This window comes from Drosophila obscura, unplaced genomic scaffold, assembly GCF_018151105.1.
Source record: "Drosophila obscura isolate BZ-5 IFL unplaced genomic scaffold, ASM1815110v1 contig_4, whole genome shotgun sequence".
Taxonomy (NCBI): Eukaryota; Metazoa; Arthropoda; class Insecta; order Diptera; family Drosophilidae; genus Drosophila; species Drosophila obscura.
This window is the reverse complement of record NW_024542828.1, coordinates 4242554-4257562: the sequence shown is the minus strand read 5'-3', so window position 1 is coordinate 4257562 and position 15009 is coordinate 4242554. Positions and strand designations below refer to the sequence as shown.

The 15009-nt window shown below is 43.9% G+C and overlaps 2 protein-coding genes across 2 annotated transcripts; both read right to left on the bottom strand.

Annotated features, from left to right (window-relative positions):
• Positions 1-116: 116 nt before the first annotated feature.
• On the bottom strand, positions 117-4547 carry LOC111072735 (myosin-9). Its single transcript, XM_022364775.2, has 3 exons — positions 2326-4547; positions 596-2283; positions 117-258 (listed from the first exon to the last, which is right to left on the bottom strand). The coding sequence occupies exons 1-3, from the start codon at positions 4439-4441 to the stop codon at positions 214-216; spliced, it is 3849 nt and encodes a 1282-aa protein (XP_022220467.2). The 5' UTR covers positions 4442-4547; the 3' UTR covers positions 117-213.
• A 29-nt stretch (positions 4548-4576) lies between these two features.
• LOC111072786 (sorbitol dehydrogenase) lies at positions 4577-6115 on the bottom strand. The gene is made up of 6 exons (XM_022364849.2): positions 6002-6115; positions 5908-5941; positions 5360-5829; positions 5080-5298; positions 4895-5016; positions 4577-4829 (listed from the first exon to the last, which is right to left on the bottom strand). The coding sequence occupies exons 1-6, from the start codon at positions 6053-6055 to the stop codon at positions 4646-4648; spliced, it is 1083 nt and encodes a 360-aa protein (XP_022220541.1). The 5' UTR covers positions 6056-6115; the 3' UTR covers positions 4577-4645.
• Positions 6116-15009: the final 8894 nt, after the last annotated feature.

Genomic DNA, 15009 nt, shown 5'->3' with positions numbered 1-15009 from the left:
ATTCGGCACCAAAAACCATTTCGTGAAAATAACCAGAGCTCGCGAATAAGAGTAATGAGTGATTTAAATAATCTCAAATTATACTTTTAATTAGAAGAATTTTTAGATAAATTTATTTAGATAAAGAAATAATTTAAATTTGCGAATTGATTGTGAGTCCTCTCCATCAATTAGCTTCAATTGGCAGGGCAACCTCTTCTGCATTTTGCTCTCCTATTTTTCCTTTTTTGGTGGTTCTGCCTCTGAAACACTAGAAGACTGTTTGGCCATTAGTTGGAAATTCGATTAGTTTCTTGACCTACAAATAACCCAAGCCAACCCAAGTGATTATTCCCATGCTCTCAACGCGTAGGCGCTGCTGCTATCAAAAGTTGTGGAATCTTATCAGTAGGCGGCTGGCTATGGGGTGGAATAAACATTTAATTGACGCTAAATATTTTCCACTCTACGGAGAGGTAGAACTTATCTACGAGTCGGTAGAATTGTTCTGTTTGTCACCTCGGTGTGACATTGAACCTACTGTACTGTACAGCGAAAGTTCTGCTATCACTTGGCAGTATTTATTCTCTTATTTACTTCAGTGCAGTACACTTACCCAAAACATTTTGGTGAATCCTTCAAAGTAGCTGCTGAAACTGCTTTTGCAATCATCATCTTTGGGACTCTTTTTCAGTTTCTTCAACTTTTCGGCACACTGCTCGGAGCCGCCCAGGATCTCAATTTTATTGTCTTTATCTTCTTTCTTTTCCATCAGTTGTTCGCGTATTGTCTTCTCGCGGTTTTTGCACTTGGCGGAACCGCCGAGAATCTTCAGGGGATCTTTGTTATCGCTGGAAAACTGCAACATGGGTATGGCCGTGCTCATATTCACCGATGGCTGAGGACTCAAAGGAGTCTTTGATTTATTTATTGACCAAACACCCTTCGGAGTATCCTTGTTCATGGCTTGGGGCTGTCCATATTCCCCATTCGCTTCACGGTCCTCGCGTATGGCTCTGGCACCCAGACCCTGCCTCTTGAGATCTGGCGAAATGAAATCATTGTCGTCTGGATTAATTATCTTGCCCTCTTCTGGACTGTACGGATCATCGAATATGTCATTATCCTCAGGACAAAGCAGAGTAGAGCTTTTGTTCAAGTCACGCCTCTGGCAATATGTGGACATTTTTCTGTTTGTGGGTGAGGTCTTCCTTCCTTTGCGAAAGATTTTCCCAACGATATATTGAACAAAGTTCTGTTTGTCTGATGCGGCAGTTGTCTTGGGTGTACCGGCGGCAGTCTCGGCTTTTTCGTCTCGAACTAGGAGCTTGATGTCTAGTTCTCCATCCTCCAGCTTGGGTTTACTTCTGGGTTTCTCCTCCTTGCTGGTCGGCTTTGTGGGTGACGGCTTTGAATCATAATCTGCCACATCATCAGCCATAGGATCCTCCGATTGGGGTTTGTAGAGATCTCCTTCGGACATTAGACTCTTTTCTTTCAGCCTATCCTTGTCGTCAGGGGGCACAAAGAGAGGTCTGTCAGATGGCTCGTCCTTTGTTTCCTCCACTTTCTGGTCGGCTATGGCATCATCTAGCTTCATTTCCATTGATGTCTCGTTCAAGTCTGTGTCATCTGCTTGCTCCTTTTCCCCCCTGCGTGTCAGTATAAAGCTGGTGGACTTTTCCTCGAAAGACTTTGCGTTCTCTGGGGTGCCTTCTTTTGTTGTATCTGGTGACAGGAGAATTTTTCTTTGCTTCTTGGCGGTTTTCGGTTCCATTTTCGTGTCCCATTGTGAGCTTTCGGGTTCTATTTTCCCGTCCAGCTGTGACATTTCGGCTTCGTTTATTTTGGCAAAGTATTCATCAGCTTTTCTATCTTGAACCATGGCCTTAAATGCAGCGTACTCTTTGGGTTCGTGCGGGTTTTGCACTTCTACGTTTCTCATCCATTTTGGGACTTTGGGTTCCATTTCTCTGTCTATTTTTGAGACTTCGGGTTCCACGTTGCTGTCTAGCTGAGAAGTTTCCAGCTCGGGATTAATTTTGGCAGAGTATTCATCAGCTTTTGACATTTCCTCAAACGCGGAGGCCTTTGATTCCTCAAGGCTCTGCTCTTCTTCCAATTTGTTGTCAAGCTGCGAGGTCTCTAGTTCGGCAATAGTTTCAAAATATGCCTCAGCTTTTCTGTTGGATTCCTCTGCGGTCTCTACTTGTTCCACTTTTCTGTCCAGTTGGGAGTTATCTGGCTCCACGTTCATCTCCAAGGTTGAGCTTTCGGGTCCCATTTTTGTCTTCTCCAATTCTGAGATTTCTGCTTCCATTTTCGTCTCCACTCCTGAGGTTTCTGCCTCCAGTTTGTTCTCTAATTGTGAAGTTTCTAATTGCATTTTACTCTCCATATGCGCCGTCTCTTCTTCCCTTTTCTTCTCCAATTGTAAGGTCTCCGGTTCGTTGATCTTCGCAAAGTATTCATCGGCTTGTCGGTCCAACTCGGTTCTGTTTAGCGTGCCTTTGGCTCTGAATCCTTGACCAGGTTCGGGTCTCAAACCAAATGTTTGAACTATCTGCGATGTGGATTTAATGGGCAGATCAAAGGACATGGATTTCTTGGCTTTGTGTTTGTGCTCAAGCATGGAGATTATTTCCGCCGCTGACTTAGGAGTATTCTGGGCACCTGTCTGGGATGCGGAAACAGCGTCTGTGGACTCTGATTTCTGTTCAGTTGCCTCCGCTTCAAGTTCTTTCATTTCCGATTTAAGTTCTGTTGCCTCCGATTCAAGTTCTTTCATTTCCGATTGAAGTTCTTTTGACTCGGATTCAATTGTTTTTGCCTCCGATTTCTGTTGTGTTGCCTCCAAATACAGTTTTTTCATCTCCAATTGGAGTTCTGTTTTCTCCGATTGAAGTTCATTAGTTTCCTGTTTAATTTCTGTGGCTTTCTGCAAGGATTGCTCCGGACTCAAGTCCTCTGATGTGGGTACCAACAGTTTCATTTCCCCATCGCTCGTGAGCACCGGTTGGGTCTGTATAAACTCTACCTTTCTTTTGGAATCACGTTTCAAAGAAGAGTCCTCTTCTGGCGGTGCATCCCTATCCGACTTGAGCTCCGATGAAGGTATTCGCGTAGTAATTACCGGGTGAACCGGCGAACCATCCTCATTCCTTACGATCCTAATGGTTAAATTATTGGTGGGTGATTTGAAGGCTGTCTGTTCGGGGTTTTCAGGGACAATAGTTTCGACTTCTTCTACGTCTTTCACGGCTTGTTCTTCGTTCTCTGCTGTCGAGGATGTCTGGAGCTTATCTTCAAGATTTGTAGTTTCAGGGACAATGGCTTCCACGGCTTGTTCTGCCTTCACTGCTGAATCTTTGGGTCTTTGGACTATGCCACTAAAATCGACCACACAACCAATCTCGTATCCTTTTGGAGTCGTTTGATATACCTCTTCAATCTTCGCCTGCGTGCCCTCGCTGAGCTCGTTCTTGTTTTCAGAGCTCAGACTATCATCGGCTGTCGAAGAATTGACTTTAATATCTATGTTTCCTTCTGTATTAGTTGAGGCTTGGGTTTCAAAATCCAGAATGATTTGCGTTTTCTCTTCCTTGGCGGCAGAGTCTACATTATCCTTCTTCGCGGGCTCCATGACATCAGAGCTCGTTGCCTCTGAGCCAAAGGATTGTGCCCAAACATTCATGGACTCCCCTTTTTTCGTTGCTTCGTTTTCCAGAATGTGCAATGAGTTGGTATTAAAATGAGAGCTCTCCTTGAACATGATCGTGCCAGACACTTTTACTTTACCTTCGGACGCTTCAGCATTTGATGGCGGTGAATCCTGGTGATCCTGTTGACATGTCACGATGTGATAGGGATTCTTGGGATTTGGTTGTTGTGGGGATGGTTGTGTGGGAGTGGCGGGCTGCCCCTCCATGGGTAGCTCTGGCCTGGACTCGAAGGGAGACTCCTGTCTACGCTCTTGGGGGATTTCGGTGGTGAAGGGTTCGTCTTTGACATCACTGTTTGGGGAGTCGTTTGTTTCCCTAATGGGTTCTTGCTTTTCTTCAGAGAAGGCTTCCTCCTTGGCTTCAGTCACTGCCTCACTCACGGGTTCATTCTTTGCTTCACTCATGGGCTCCACCTTTGCTTCATTCCGAGTTTCTTCCTCTTTGGTATCCATTATAGCCTCCTGCTTGTCATGCCCCACGTACTCCGTCATCAGGCCGCTTGTTGCTGCACCATCCCCGGCCGGATTTTTTCTCCCACAAAAACCCTGTCGCACTTGAATAGTTTTCACCTGTCGCAGGCGAGTGCGAGCCTTATCTGATGACTCCTCTCCCGAGTCCTCCGTTCCATGTTTAAGGCGTCGCTCCGCCAGAGGTGACAACTGTGCAGATCTCAGGGCAGGACGCAGTAGTCCCATATAATGAATGGGCAAGTAACGACTGATTGGTATTCTTCCGATCATTTTGGTTTTTGCCTGCTTTCAGCTATTGGTGTGAACTCTTGAAAATTTGGATATTGTCGGAAAATTACAGTCGAAAAATAAATATTACATAACTGTCGTCTCTGTCCCTGGGTGTTGTGTAAATAAAATACTTTGTTTTTTTTTGAATAAAGTTCAACAGTTTACTGGCTAAAAAATGGAAACTTATATACAGAGGTGAAATATCTAGAATTTCACGGGATTGTTTGTGTTCCTGGGCTGCACATGAATCATCACCTTGATGGCTCCGCCCAAACCCTTGCGGGAGGTCTCGAAAGCCTTGTCCGTTTCCTTGATATCGAAATGATGGGTCACCAGGCGCTTGACATTGACCTTACCAGAGGCTACCAGAGCCAAGGCAGCGGAATAGCTGTAGGGTAGAATAATTAAAGATAAATTTATTGTTTTCTGTGGATTTTTCTATTGATTCCTTACTCATTGCAGTAGCGGAAAACACCACGAATATCCACCTCACGAGCCAAAGCATTGATCAAAGGCAGCTTCACCTCAGGGGCACCCATGCCCACAATCACCACAACACCACCAGAAACAGTGGCCTGAAAAATAAAAGTACAAATTTAGTTCTTTGACTCCCAAAAAATATGCCATTCTTCACTCACAAAAATGGCCAATCTGGCGCTGCTCTCAGCTCCACAGCAGTCAATGGACTTGTCCGGCTGTGCCGTCATTGTACGGCGTACAATCTCGGCCACCTCCTCGGCACTTTGATCCCGCTTCAGCAGGAGCGTATGAGTGGCACCCAGCTCCTTGGCCACATCCAGACGCTGTTGAACCAAATCCGTGATGAGAATCTCCGAAGCGCCCATGGATTGAGCGACCTACAAAAGGGAAATGTTAAGTTTTCTACAGAAGTTCTCACTTAATCTACGGATGACCTACCAGCAGAGTGACCAAACCAATTGGTCCAGCGCCCAGGATGAGCACACGAGAGCCCAGGCCCACGCCAGCACGACGACAGGCATGAACACCCACTGAAAGGGGCTCCAGCAGTGCACCCTCCTCCATGGACACATGATCGGGCAGCTTGAAGCAAAAGTCGGCGGCATGTTTGTAGTATCTCGTCAGGTTTCCATCGTATGGTGGCGTGGCACAGAACACCATGTCCGCACAGAGACTGTACTTGCCCTGTTTGCAGAGCTCGCAGTAGCGGCAGGGTACACCCGGCTCGATGGCCACACGATCGCCCACCTTTAAGGATTTCACGTTCTTGCCCAATTTGGCCACAACACCGGCAGCCTCGTGTCCAATGACCATGGGTTTGGTCATTATAAAGTCACCAATGCGTCCTTCCTTGAGGTAGTGCACATCGGAGCCACAAATACCCACACTATCCATGGCAAGCAGGACCTCTGATCCAAGGAGAATTCAAGTTGAATAAGAGAATTGTTATCATCTGTAGAATACGAGTATTCCACTCTGGCACTTACCATCATCGGCTATCACTGGAATGGGACGTTGCTCCTGGAAAACAAAAGGAGAGTTCTAGGAATTCTGTAATTTTTTTCCTTCCAAAAACCTCACCAAACGCATATCCTCAATGCCATACAGCACTGCAGTCAGATTGTCCTTTGCCATTTTAGTAGTTCTATTAAATTCACAACCGCACGCCTTGAATGTTGACTTGGAACTGTTTTTTAAAATCTTCAAGCGACTAAACATTAACAATTATCGCCATCGCTCTGGGGCCTCTGGGAGGGTCAACTACGTCGGTGCAGGCGATAATAAACTAATCGACTTGCCTCCCAACGAATCAGCGGTCAAATGTTATCAGCCCCCCACACTCGAAAACAGCTGTTTCGTTGTTTATATTTATTTTGATTGAATAACGATACAGAGAGATTGCAGCGCTCTCAAGAGAGAAAAATAGAGAGGTTCGTAAATGGGTGTGGGTGTGTGCGATAGGAATATTATTGAAGAGAAATACATACATATGTACATATATTCTAACCTGATCAACTGTACATTTTGATGTACCCATTACTCTTAAAATACAAAGGGCATGTTGTACGTAACATGTGGAGGAAAATAACACATGGACTACGTAGATTCTTGGTCAGCAGGATGAGCAAAGTCGTTGTCTGTATAATTAATGCGGATTTTAATTAGTTTAATTGCTCCTGTGGCTCCTGTTTGTTGCTAGAGTTGCCTATAAAGATTATTCTATATATCGAAGGATTTTTGTATGTGCCTAAGAACTGCAATAAGTTGGATCGAACCTGCACGATCGTGCAAGCACGGCTTCAAACATGTTCGATTCAACATTCCATGTTTGCGCTTGTACCGTATGTTGGTGGTTCGCTTCGCTGTGTGTTAAAAACGAGACAACGAATGATTGTTACCAAAGTGCGTTGCTTTATTGCATTTAACTAATAGGTATGTACTAGTCGGCTACCGCTACTCTGCCGCTCCAAGTTGTGTTTCTTTTTCCCATTCTCTTTTGCTCGTTTACATTTATTGTGTGCAAATTGCAGTCAGATTAGGTTTTGTTTGCCGGTTTCTTGGATCTCTTATCTACACATCTCAGGTACAAATCATATGAATACATATGTATGTATGTATGTATGGAAATGGAAATAGATCTTTGGAGTCGAGCCCTACTAATGCCCTTCGCTGGCAAACAGAAACCAAATACATACATATGTACATACATACATAGTGGGTGTCCTCAATGTGTCATTGTGGACATTTAACAGAACATCAGAAAATGTGCCTGTGTGCCCATAAATAAGAAGACCCCTAGCTTTTGACCTCTTCGGCAGAGCAGTTCTACCAGTGTATTCCCTGCCCCCTCCCTGTTCATCCCCTTGCCCGCTGCTGGCTATGTTTCTCTCCCCCTGGAGCGGAACCATTTGTAATTTTTTGCCTGGACAATAACAACTACAAACAAATTTTAGTCCACTTCTGTTTTATGGCAAATTAATGGAGCGACATGTTGGCCATGTTCGCAATGGAGGAACTTCACTGCCATGCACTCCGTGCCTAGCAGGTGGCCCCTCGCCCTTCCCTTCCCCCACGACCCAGCCAGCTTCTTTTCCATCTTCTCCACACAGGACTTTGACCACTTCTCCTCCTTATCATACTTCGCTTCACACATGCCGAATGGACATGGTTTTGCTATACCCTACTAGAGGGTGTTTCAATGTAGATGAGATTTTTTAAAACTCTAAAACTAGCTTTATTTATTTAATTTTATTTAGATCAGAAGACTTTTTCATACGACAACTGTGTAAAGTAGATGCTTTAGGCGCTTCATGGGGCAGCGTCCATAGGTTGCTGTGCCCTTCAAGGTAATAATATGTATAATGAATATACTTATTAGGTAGAATTATAAAAAGTCTGTTTTAAGGATCAAACTACCTAGCTCCTTCTTTTTACAATGATTCTCTAGGGTATACCAAATTCGATCAAAAGCTTTTATTCATAGACCATTTTTTTTCGCTACTGCGCTTCTGTTGTTGTTGTTTCTGTCACTGATGTCGATTTTGTGCCCTGAATGTATGTTGGAGAGTGTTGTTGTATGTAGCCTTTCCTTTGGCTCCCTCCTCCCCCGTACCGTTATGTGTGTGTTGTTGGCCAGGGCTGGGCTAACATATTGGACATTTATTATTTTTCCGTGAGTGTTTTTGCTCGTCGAGTAAATTATGGTGTGGGGGTGCACATAACCCCTTACTCTCTCTCTCTCTCTCTCTCTCCCTCCATTTACAGCCTTACAAATTGGTTCTTCCAGTACGGAAAGCGGAGTGGTGTCAGAGTGCCGTTAAATGCTTTGATTAGATCCGTATTGATAGGCCCTGGAAGAAGTGTAAGAGTGAGAGATCTAGTGGGTGTAGGGGTGGTTTGGTTTTGCAGAGGTCATTGCAGGCGTGTTAAATTAATAATTGCATAAATTTTACATGTGCTGTTGCATGAGTTATGCATGGAGCCGGGCCCGGCATAAATCGCGAATAATGTGCACACTGGCCGTGCGAATATTTATGGCCGTGACTGTAAATCATCAAACCATAAACGCACTCTGGCAACGCCAACACCAAACGGTCATCCAATGGACCACCGCGTTACGCCGTGCCGATCCTTTCTTCCACACATTCCACGACCCACGACCCGACACTTTTTGGGGGAGGCAGTCACAACAATAATTTCCACTCGATTTTTATGCCCCAAGATACCCTGTACATCAAACTATAATTATCTGGTATGCATCACAGATGAATAATAATTTATTTATAATATTAATTTCACTTGAAAAATGTCAGATTTTTTATATAATTTATGTAGAATATTCATCATTTGATATCTCATTTTGATTAAGGGGTATGCCACAAGTCCAATCATTTGATTGGTGTGGCAGCTTTATCCGCTTCGCTTCGCCCGATTCCGTTTGCAATTCCAAACTTTTTCGAAAAACTCATCCATGAGTTATGCGCGAATTTAATGAAGTTGCATAATTGTTGAAATACGACGGGTGGGTTTTTTTTTGTATTTATTTAATTTTTAAATGTGAATTTCAATTAAAATATTTATAAATGAAATAAAGAGAATTCTTTGGCTCCCTTTTCCTACCAAAAGTTTCTTACAAATTTCTCTGATAAATTCAAAAATTATTTAAGTACTTGAGAAAAATTAGCCTAAAAAAAAAACCAAAGACTTGTGCTCCCAGTGGAAGTCCTTGCTGAATCCTTCTTTGGTTTTTGGCTTAAGTCAACAAAAACTTGAGGACCACCCAGGAGAGAGCTCCTCGGAAACTAAAGGACCACCCTGTGGAGGAGACCTCCACAGAGACTGAACTGGGTGGGAAAAACTATTGGCGTCATCGTGTTGTCGTTGCCGTCGAGGCATTCATCTTCCTCGCGCCGGAAGCGACAGTGGAAAAGCCAGAGAGACTGCAAGAGGCAGGATCACGGGTGCCAGGATGTTTTTCTCTCCTTCAAATTTAAATAAAAAATGAATTTCTCATTTCGTTGCAGTTTTAGAGGGTGTGGTGCGGGGTGGGGCGTTCCTCTGCAGGATGATGGGCGACGCTTGTTTGCAGATTGAATGGAGTGCTTCCGACATCCGGTTTTGCTTCTGGGGTTCAAATGCCAGCGTTGCACTTTCGTCTTGAGAATTGCAATTGCGTTGCAGCAAAAAAGTTTTGGACTTCTTTGGAAGAGGTTGGCCTGGTCCTGGTCCTGCTGCTGTTGCTCCTTCTTTGGATGCTACTGCTCCTGTTCTTCCTTCATCCTTCCGATGCTGCTGCTGCTCTTTCTTTCAGATATTCCTCCTGCTGCTGCCACTCCTTCCTCTAGCTACTTCTCCTACCGCTGCTCCTTGCTCTAGCTAGTCCTTCAGGCTGCTTCTTGCTTACTTTGACTCACATGTGACCCAGGGCCAAGTTTTGGCCCCTCGTTCTTCAACTTCTTTTTTTTTTGTGTGTGTGTTTGCAGTTTTTGGTTGTAGCAAAGGAGAGAAGTGGAGGATGGATCCTGGGGCACACAGGATGCATCCGAGATGAGCGCAGAACGATACACACAAAAGCCCCGCAGAATTCGTCGTCATCGTCGTCGTCGCCTTGAAGGCTCTGACCGAACCGCAGACACTTTGTCTGGCTCCCGGCCATAAATCTAAAGTCCGCGTCCTGTCCTTCGTGTCCTGCAGCAGCATCCCAGAGCTGAAGCTCTCCGCAGAGTGTGGAGGATATAGAAAATGAAATAATTTCTGAAAACATCAAAGTGTTGCGAGTTTACAGCACATACACCCAGCAGCAGCAGCAGCAGCAGCAGCAGCAGAACCAACACCAGCTGAGAGTAATGACTATGTCCCCCCCCCCCCCAACCCCACTACACCCCAGGACCTTCTATCTCTTTTTTGTTGTTCGGGGAGCAGCATCCATCACCATCTGGCGACCATTTAAGAATTAAAGCTGAAGAGGAAGTTTATTAGCAAACGGAACGGAAACGTATTTACTGATCGCATATCTCGCCTTTGGGTCTCCGGTCCTTCGCCGGTGTATTCTGCGTGCCAGGTCCATGTCCACGTCCACATCCTTTCTCCTGGTCAACAACAGGCCACCGTTCACACTCCTTTGCTCTCCTCCTTCCTTTCACTGTGTGGCAGCTGGCGCCCAGCCATGGAGGATGCCAGGATGCGCAGAATGCGCCATAGCAACGATGGCAATGGCATTCGCCTCTTAATTTATGGCATCGAACTTTTATTGGGCAAATTTCTGTTCATTTCCATGCGTGTATTAAGACTAATGGCCGAAAACTGCCGGAAGTTCTTCATTCACAAAAGACACAGACAATAATCTTGGATGTACTTGCAGGACTTGCAGAACGAGTGGTGCTACTTATAGTAGGGAAAAAGAAGTGCAAGAAAGAGAGGGATACTCTTAGATCGCAGAAATTCACTGCAGACTCTGCTAAAGGAAAAATATGTAGAAAAATAATATTAGAATTGTTTCTTAAATCTTAATCTATTTATAAAGAAATCTTTCTCAGAAGAATGCCAGAAGTTATGGCTTGTATACACTTCTAAGAACACTTCTTTAACTCAAATTTCTAGCCATCTATCCTACCATTTATAGGCTATTCATTCTGTTTACCAAAAGTCTCAACAAAAGTTCCAACCTTCCTTCAGTTGTCGACTTCTCATTCCGACATCTGCTCGTTAATTCACACATTGGTGGATATAAATTATATATACTCGTAGTCGTACTTTGTATTATGTCCCATAGAAGGGGGCGCCCACTAAATTAAAAATGATATAGAGAGCCGAGGGCAATTTTCACAGTCATCGCCATCGCCATCGTCATCGTTGGGTCGTTGTCTCTCTCCATTGTCAGGGGAGGAACTTGCCTAATTAATTTCCATTACAACGTGCCTGGAGTTGCAGATATATTTTTGTATTTCCACAAGGTTTCACAGCCAAAGAGAGACACGGAAAAAAATATTTAAAATTGTGTCCTCTAACGATTAAATTAAGTGACGCATTAACAATTGGCGGGGAAGTTAAAACTAAATCATTTTGACGCCATTCTCCTTCACACGAAAACGACAACGACAGAGGGAGAAATCAGAGATGGGGGACAAGTCCCCTCTGGACATGGACACTCTTCCGTTCCGTAGGCTTTTGTGCAATTTGTCAAGCACTGAATTGGCCTGGCAACCCTGAAGGGTTGCAGCTAACAGCATCTTCTTTTTGGCTTTCAAAGAAATTGCCTCATTTGCATTTTGGAAATTTAAATTAATGCAAAACCGCTGAAAATGCCAAAAAAGCGAATGTTGGGTAAACTTTCTTGGACCATCACCATCCCATACAACCCTCTACCCTACCCATGCCCTGTTTTTTTTTGTGGGGAGTCAGGGCAACCCTGGCTGATCATAAATATTCGGTGGGGCTCGTTAGAGCCTGCGAGAACGAATGAAACGCGACTTCCTTACTAACTACGCAACGGAAAATCAAGTGGGGAAAATTCTCGACTCGACTCGACTCGACTCGACTCTACGCTGCTGTGGGGAGCAGCTGCCGCATTTGAAAATATGTGTGTGTGGCCACACCACCCAAAACACCCCCCGCCCATCTCAAGCAGCAGCTACTTTTGCCGCAGTTTCTTATATTCCGTATTCCCAGGAGCCACAGAGCCAGAGAGAGGCAACAACATTAGGAGGAGAGGGACCAGAACAGAACAGAGAACATCTTACTCGCCTTTTTAAAATGTCCAATAAAAATTGCCGACACATTTCGCCCATATTTCTTCGGAATCCCATATAAATCACGCGCTGTAATCCCTCATGCTATCGCCGCGTCGTCTTCGGCTCTTGCCACCACCACCAGCACCCAGCCACCTCTACTTTGCTGTGTGCCCCAAGACGCTGTGTGGCTCGGTGGATGCCCAGGGAGTGCCCTCTCGCTGGCTGCTGCCTTCTGAGTTTGGCAGTTTGGCAATAAGAAAGTTTTTCTTTTTCCCCCCCTCGTTTTGTGGTGTGGTTACTTCGGAGAGAGAGTCCTGGCTCTAGCTCTGGCCTTTCCTTTTGTTTGGTCCTACCCAAAAAGGGGGCTTGGAGCCGCCCCCCACCGAATGGAGTGCGTGTTTCGCTCGCGCTCTCAGGCCTCATTATTGGGCGCTGGCGATTATTTGAAATTGCAAAAGTTTCATTCATTCTGCGGAGGCTGAGGGGAGTGCGGTGTGGGGGTGTTGGGAGTCTGAGTGGCATCCAGGGCATACGTAAATGGAAAATATATGGCTTTGGGGCAGATAAATCAATATGCTACAGAGCGGCAAACATGTCCGGAATTCACAATTCAAATGAGCAGCTTAGTTAGGAAAAACCCCCAACCCCAATAATACCCATAAAAAAGAGAGGTGCGGTGTGGCAGGAGTGTAAATATAAATAGTTAAGGAGAAAAAGCTTAAGGTACTTGATTTTAGAGTGTTTATTATTATTTGAATTCGTTTTATAAGCAATTAAAATAGGTTTGTCGAGTGATATTATTATAATTTTTTAATCATTTTAAATGTTTGATAGGTAATACACTCTATACATATTCTCCGCAGTTTTCTCTCATATTTATTTGATTATATTTCTAGACATCGATTTATTTATTTATAGAGCTCTATAATTTAGATTATCAATAGTATTCTTGATCGATTTTTCGTTCTTGAATAATTTGTTCTGATCTAGAAATCATCCAAGCTAGATTTTAGACAATCCAGAGACCTCTACCTTTATAAGAAAGTATTTAACCCATGGAAAATATACCTATGAAATTGATTTTAAAACTGCTGCTACTCCTCAAACTTCTCTTCTACCTGGATGTATTTATATCTTTGCATTTTCCCTGCATTAGTCTGCCCCTCCTGACATGCCACCTAATTAAATTCTGTATTCAACTAAATTTTAATTAAAAATGTGTGAAAATTGAAAAGATCTTGTAGTCTGTGTTGCTTCTGCTGCTTATAATTATATTAGCCAGGGGGCAATGCATCATTCGAAACAGAAGGAAGGCGAATAGAGTGTTGCAGCAGCAGCATCCATGTTCTTAATGTGGCACTCGCATGTGGCACCCACATACGACTCCTGCTCCCAATCTTGCAGCCAAAATAAATGTACGAAAACACGCGAGAATAATACGCGCATATTGTCCAAATTTGTTCACTATAAATTTTGTACGCAAAAAGAACCCCGTAACCGAAATGAAAAGTGAGCGAAATGAAATTTCGTGTTGTTTGGCCGGAGGAGCAGAGATGCGATGCGACCCTAAGGCTCAGGTCGGGGTCACCACTTGGGTTGGTGTTCTGGTGGGTTTTCGTTTGGGTTCGGTTCGGTTCATTCATTTCGTCCGTTGGTGGATTCATTTGTGTGGGTGGTGTCTGTGGATGGTTGGGTTGGTGGGATTGTGGCTCTGTGGCCTCTGTGCTGGATGCTTTTGCTCTGGCGAAAGGCAAAAGAACTATGTTTTGGGCGAGAGAGCGAGAGATAAAGCAATAAATTCTGTCAGAAATTTAATTTGATAATAAATCTTTGCTTCTAGCGCTACGGAATTTATTTCACTCGCACAAATACACACACTCCACACACACACACAATCAGACATTCACTTTCAGTTCTATATAGAAATTCGTGCACATAATAAAACAAAAAGCAACAACAACAACAATAAAGGGAAAGAAAAGGAGCCGCTGTCGCCTCTGCCCCGAAAGGAAAAAAAAACGTGCGTGCATGCCAAGGATGAATGAGGATATACCCGAACATGACACTTATGGATGTTCCACCACACATCCACACACACACACCAGCACAGTCCACACACATTGTGGATGCCACATCCCTTTTGTGCGACGCACCTTTCTGCCACTCTCTGTGTTTTTTTTTGGGTGTGTGTGAGTGAGTGGATGCCACAAAATGGTTTCTAATCCGACAATTTCCCCCCTGACCTTGTCCACAACTGCCATTTGGGCTTCTTATCACATGATGGTCTGGTCATGGAAGCCCTCAAGCCGTTGATAACTATAAAGTGGAAATAAAAAGGGTGAATATTTCTGCTAAGATAGATTATACTCGTAGATTGTATTTAAAATATATTCAAAAATTAAGGCACATTTTTTGGTCAGATAGGATATAGCTAGATCCCTGCACCCCAAGTGTAGGGTTGAAAAGGTTACAGATGTGGGACAGTATTGGTATAGGAATGAAGCATACTTTTGGGTGGGGAAGATTTAGATCATTCCAGGGCTCTATCTATTAGTCTATATTTCTGTGTATTTATCTGTATTATCTATCCAGCATTCTCTTCCAAGATCCCTGCTTTCGGATAGTTAATGAACCACTCCTTCTATCATCTTATACCACAATTAATCGCAACTTTCAATGCTGAAACACTTCTCTAAACGGTCTGAAAATAATTATCAAAATGATTGCAAATTCTTGAGCTAAATACGAAGCTCCTCTCTCCAAAAAGTCCTTTACTTTCCATTTCTACAAATCTCAAAAATCAAAACATAAAATATAAGTATTTCCCTTTGTGATCACTAAGTTTCATTGTCTTACAAT

Excerpts from the sequence above, each read along its gene's own strand:
- LOC111072786 (XM_022364849.2), bottom strand. The coding sequence starts at position 6,055 with ATGGCAAAGGACAATCTGACTGCAGTGCTGTATGGCATTGAGGATATG. Across the intron at positions 5,942-6,001 it reads GCATTGAGGATATGCGTTTG|GAGCAACGTCCCATTCCAGT; the intron begins GTGAGGTTTTTG and ends TTTGTTTTCCAG. Across the intron at positions 5,017-5,079 it reads GCGCCAGATTGGCCATTTTT|GCCACTGTTTCTGGTGGTGT; the intron begins GTGAGTGAAGAA and ends TTTATTTTTCAG.
- LOC111072735 (XM_022364775.2), bottom strand. The coding sequence starts at position 4,441 with ATGATCGGAAGAATACCAATCAGTCGTTACTTGCCCATTCATTATATG. Across the intron at positions 2,284-2,325 it reads ATTAGAGAACAAACTGGAGG|CAGAATTGGAGAAGACAAAA; the intron begins CAGAAACCTCAG and ends AAGCAGAAATCT. Across the intron at positions 259-595 it reads GATTCACCAAAATGTTTTGG|TCTTCTAGTGTTTCAGAGGC; the intron begins GTAAGTGTACTG and ends ATGGCCAAACAG.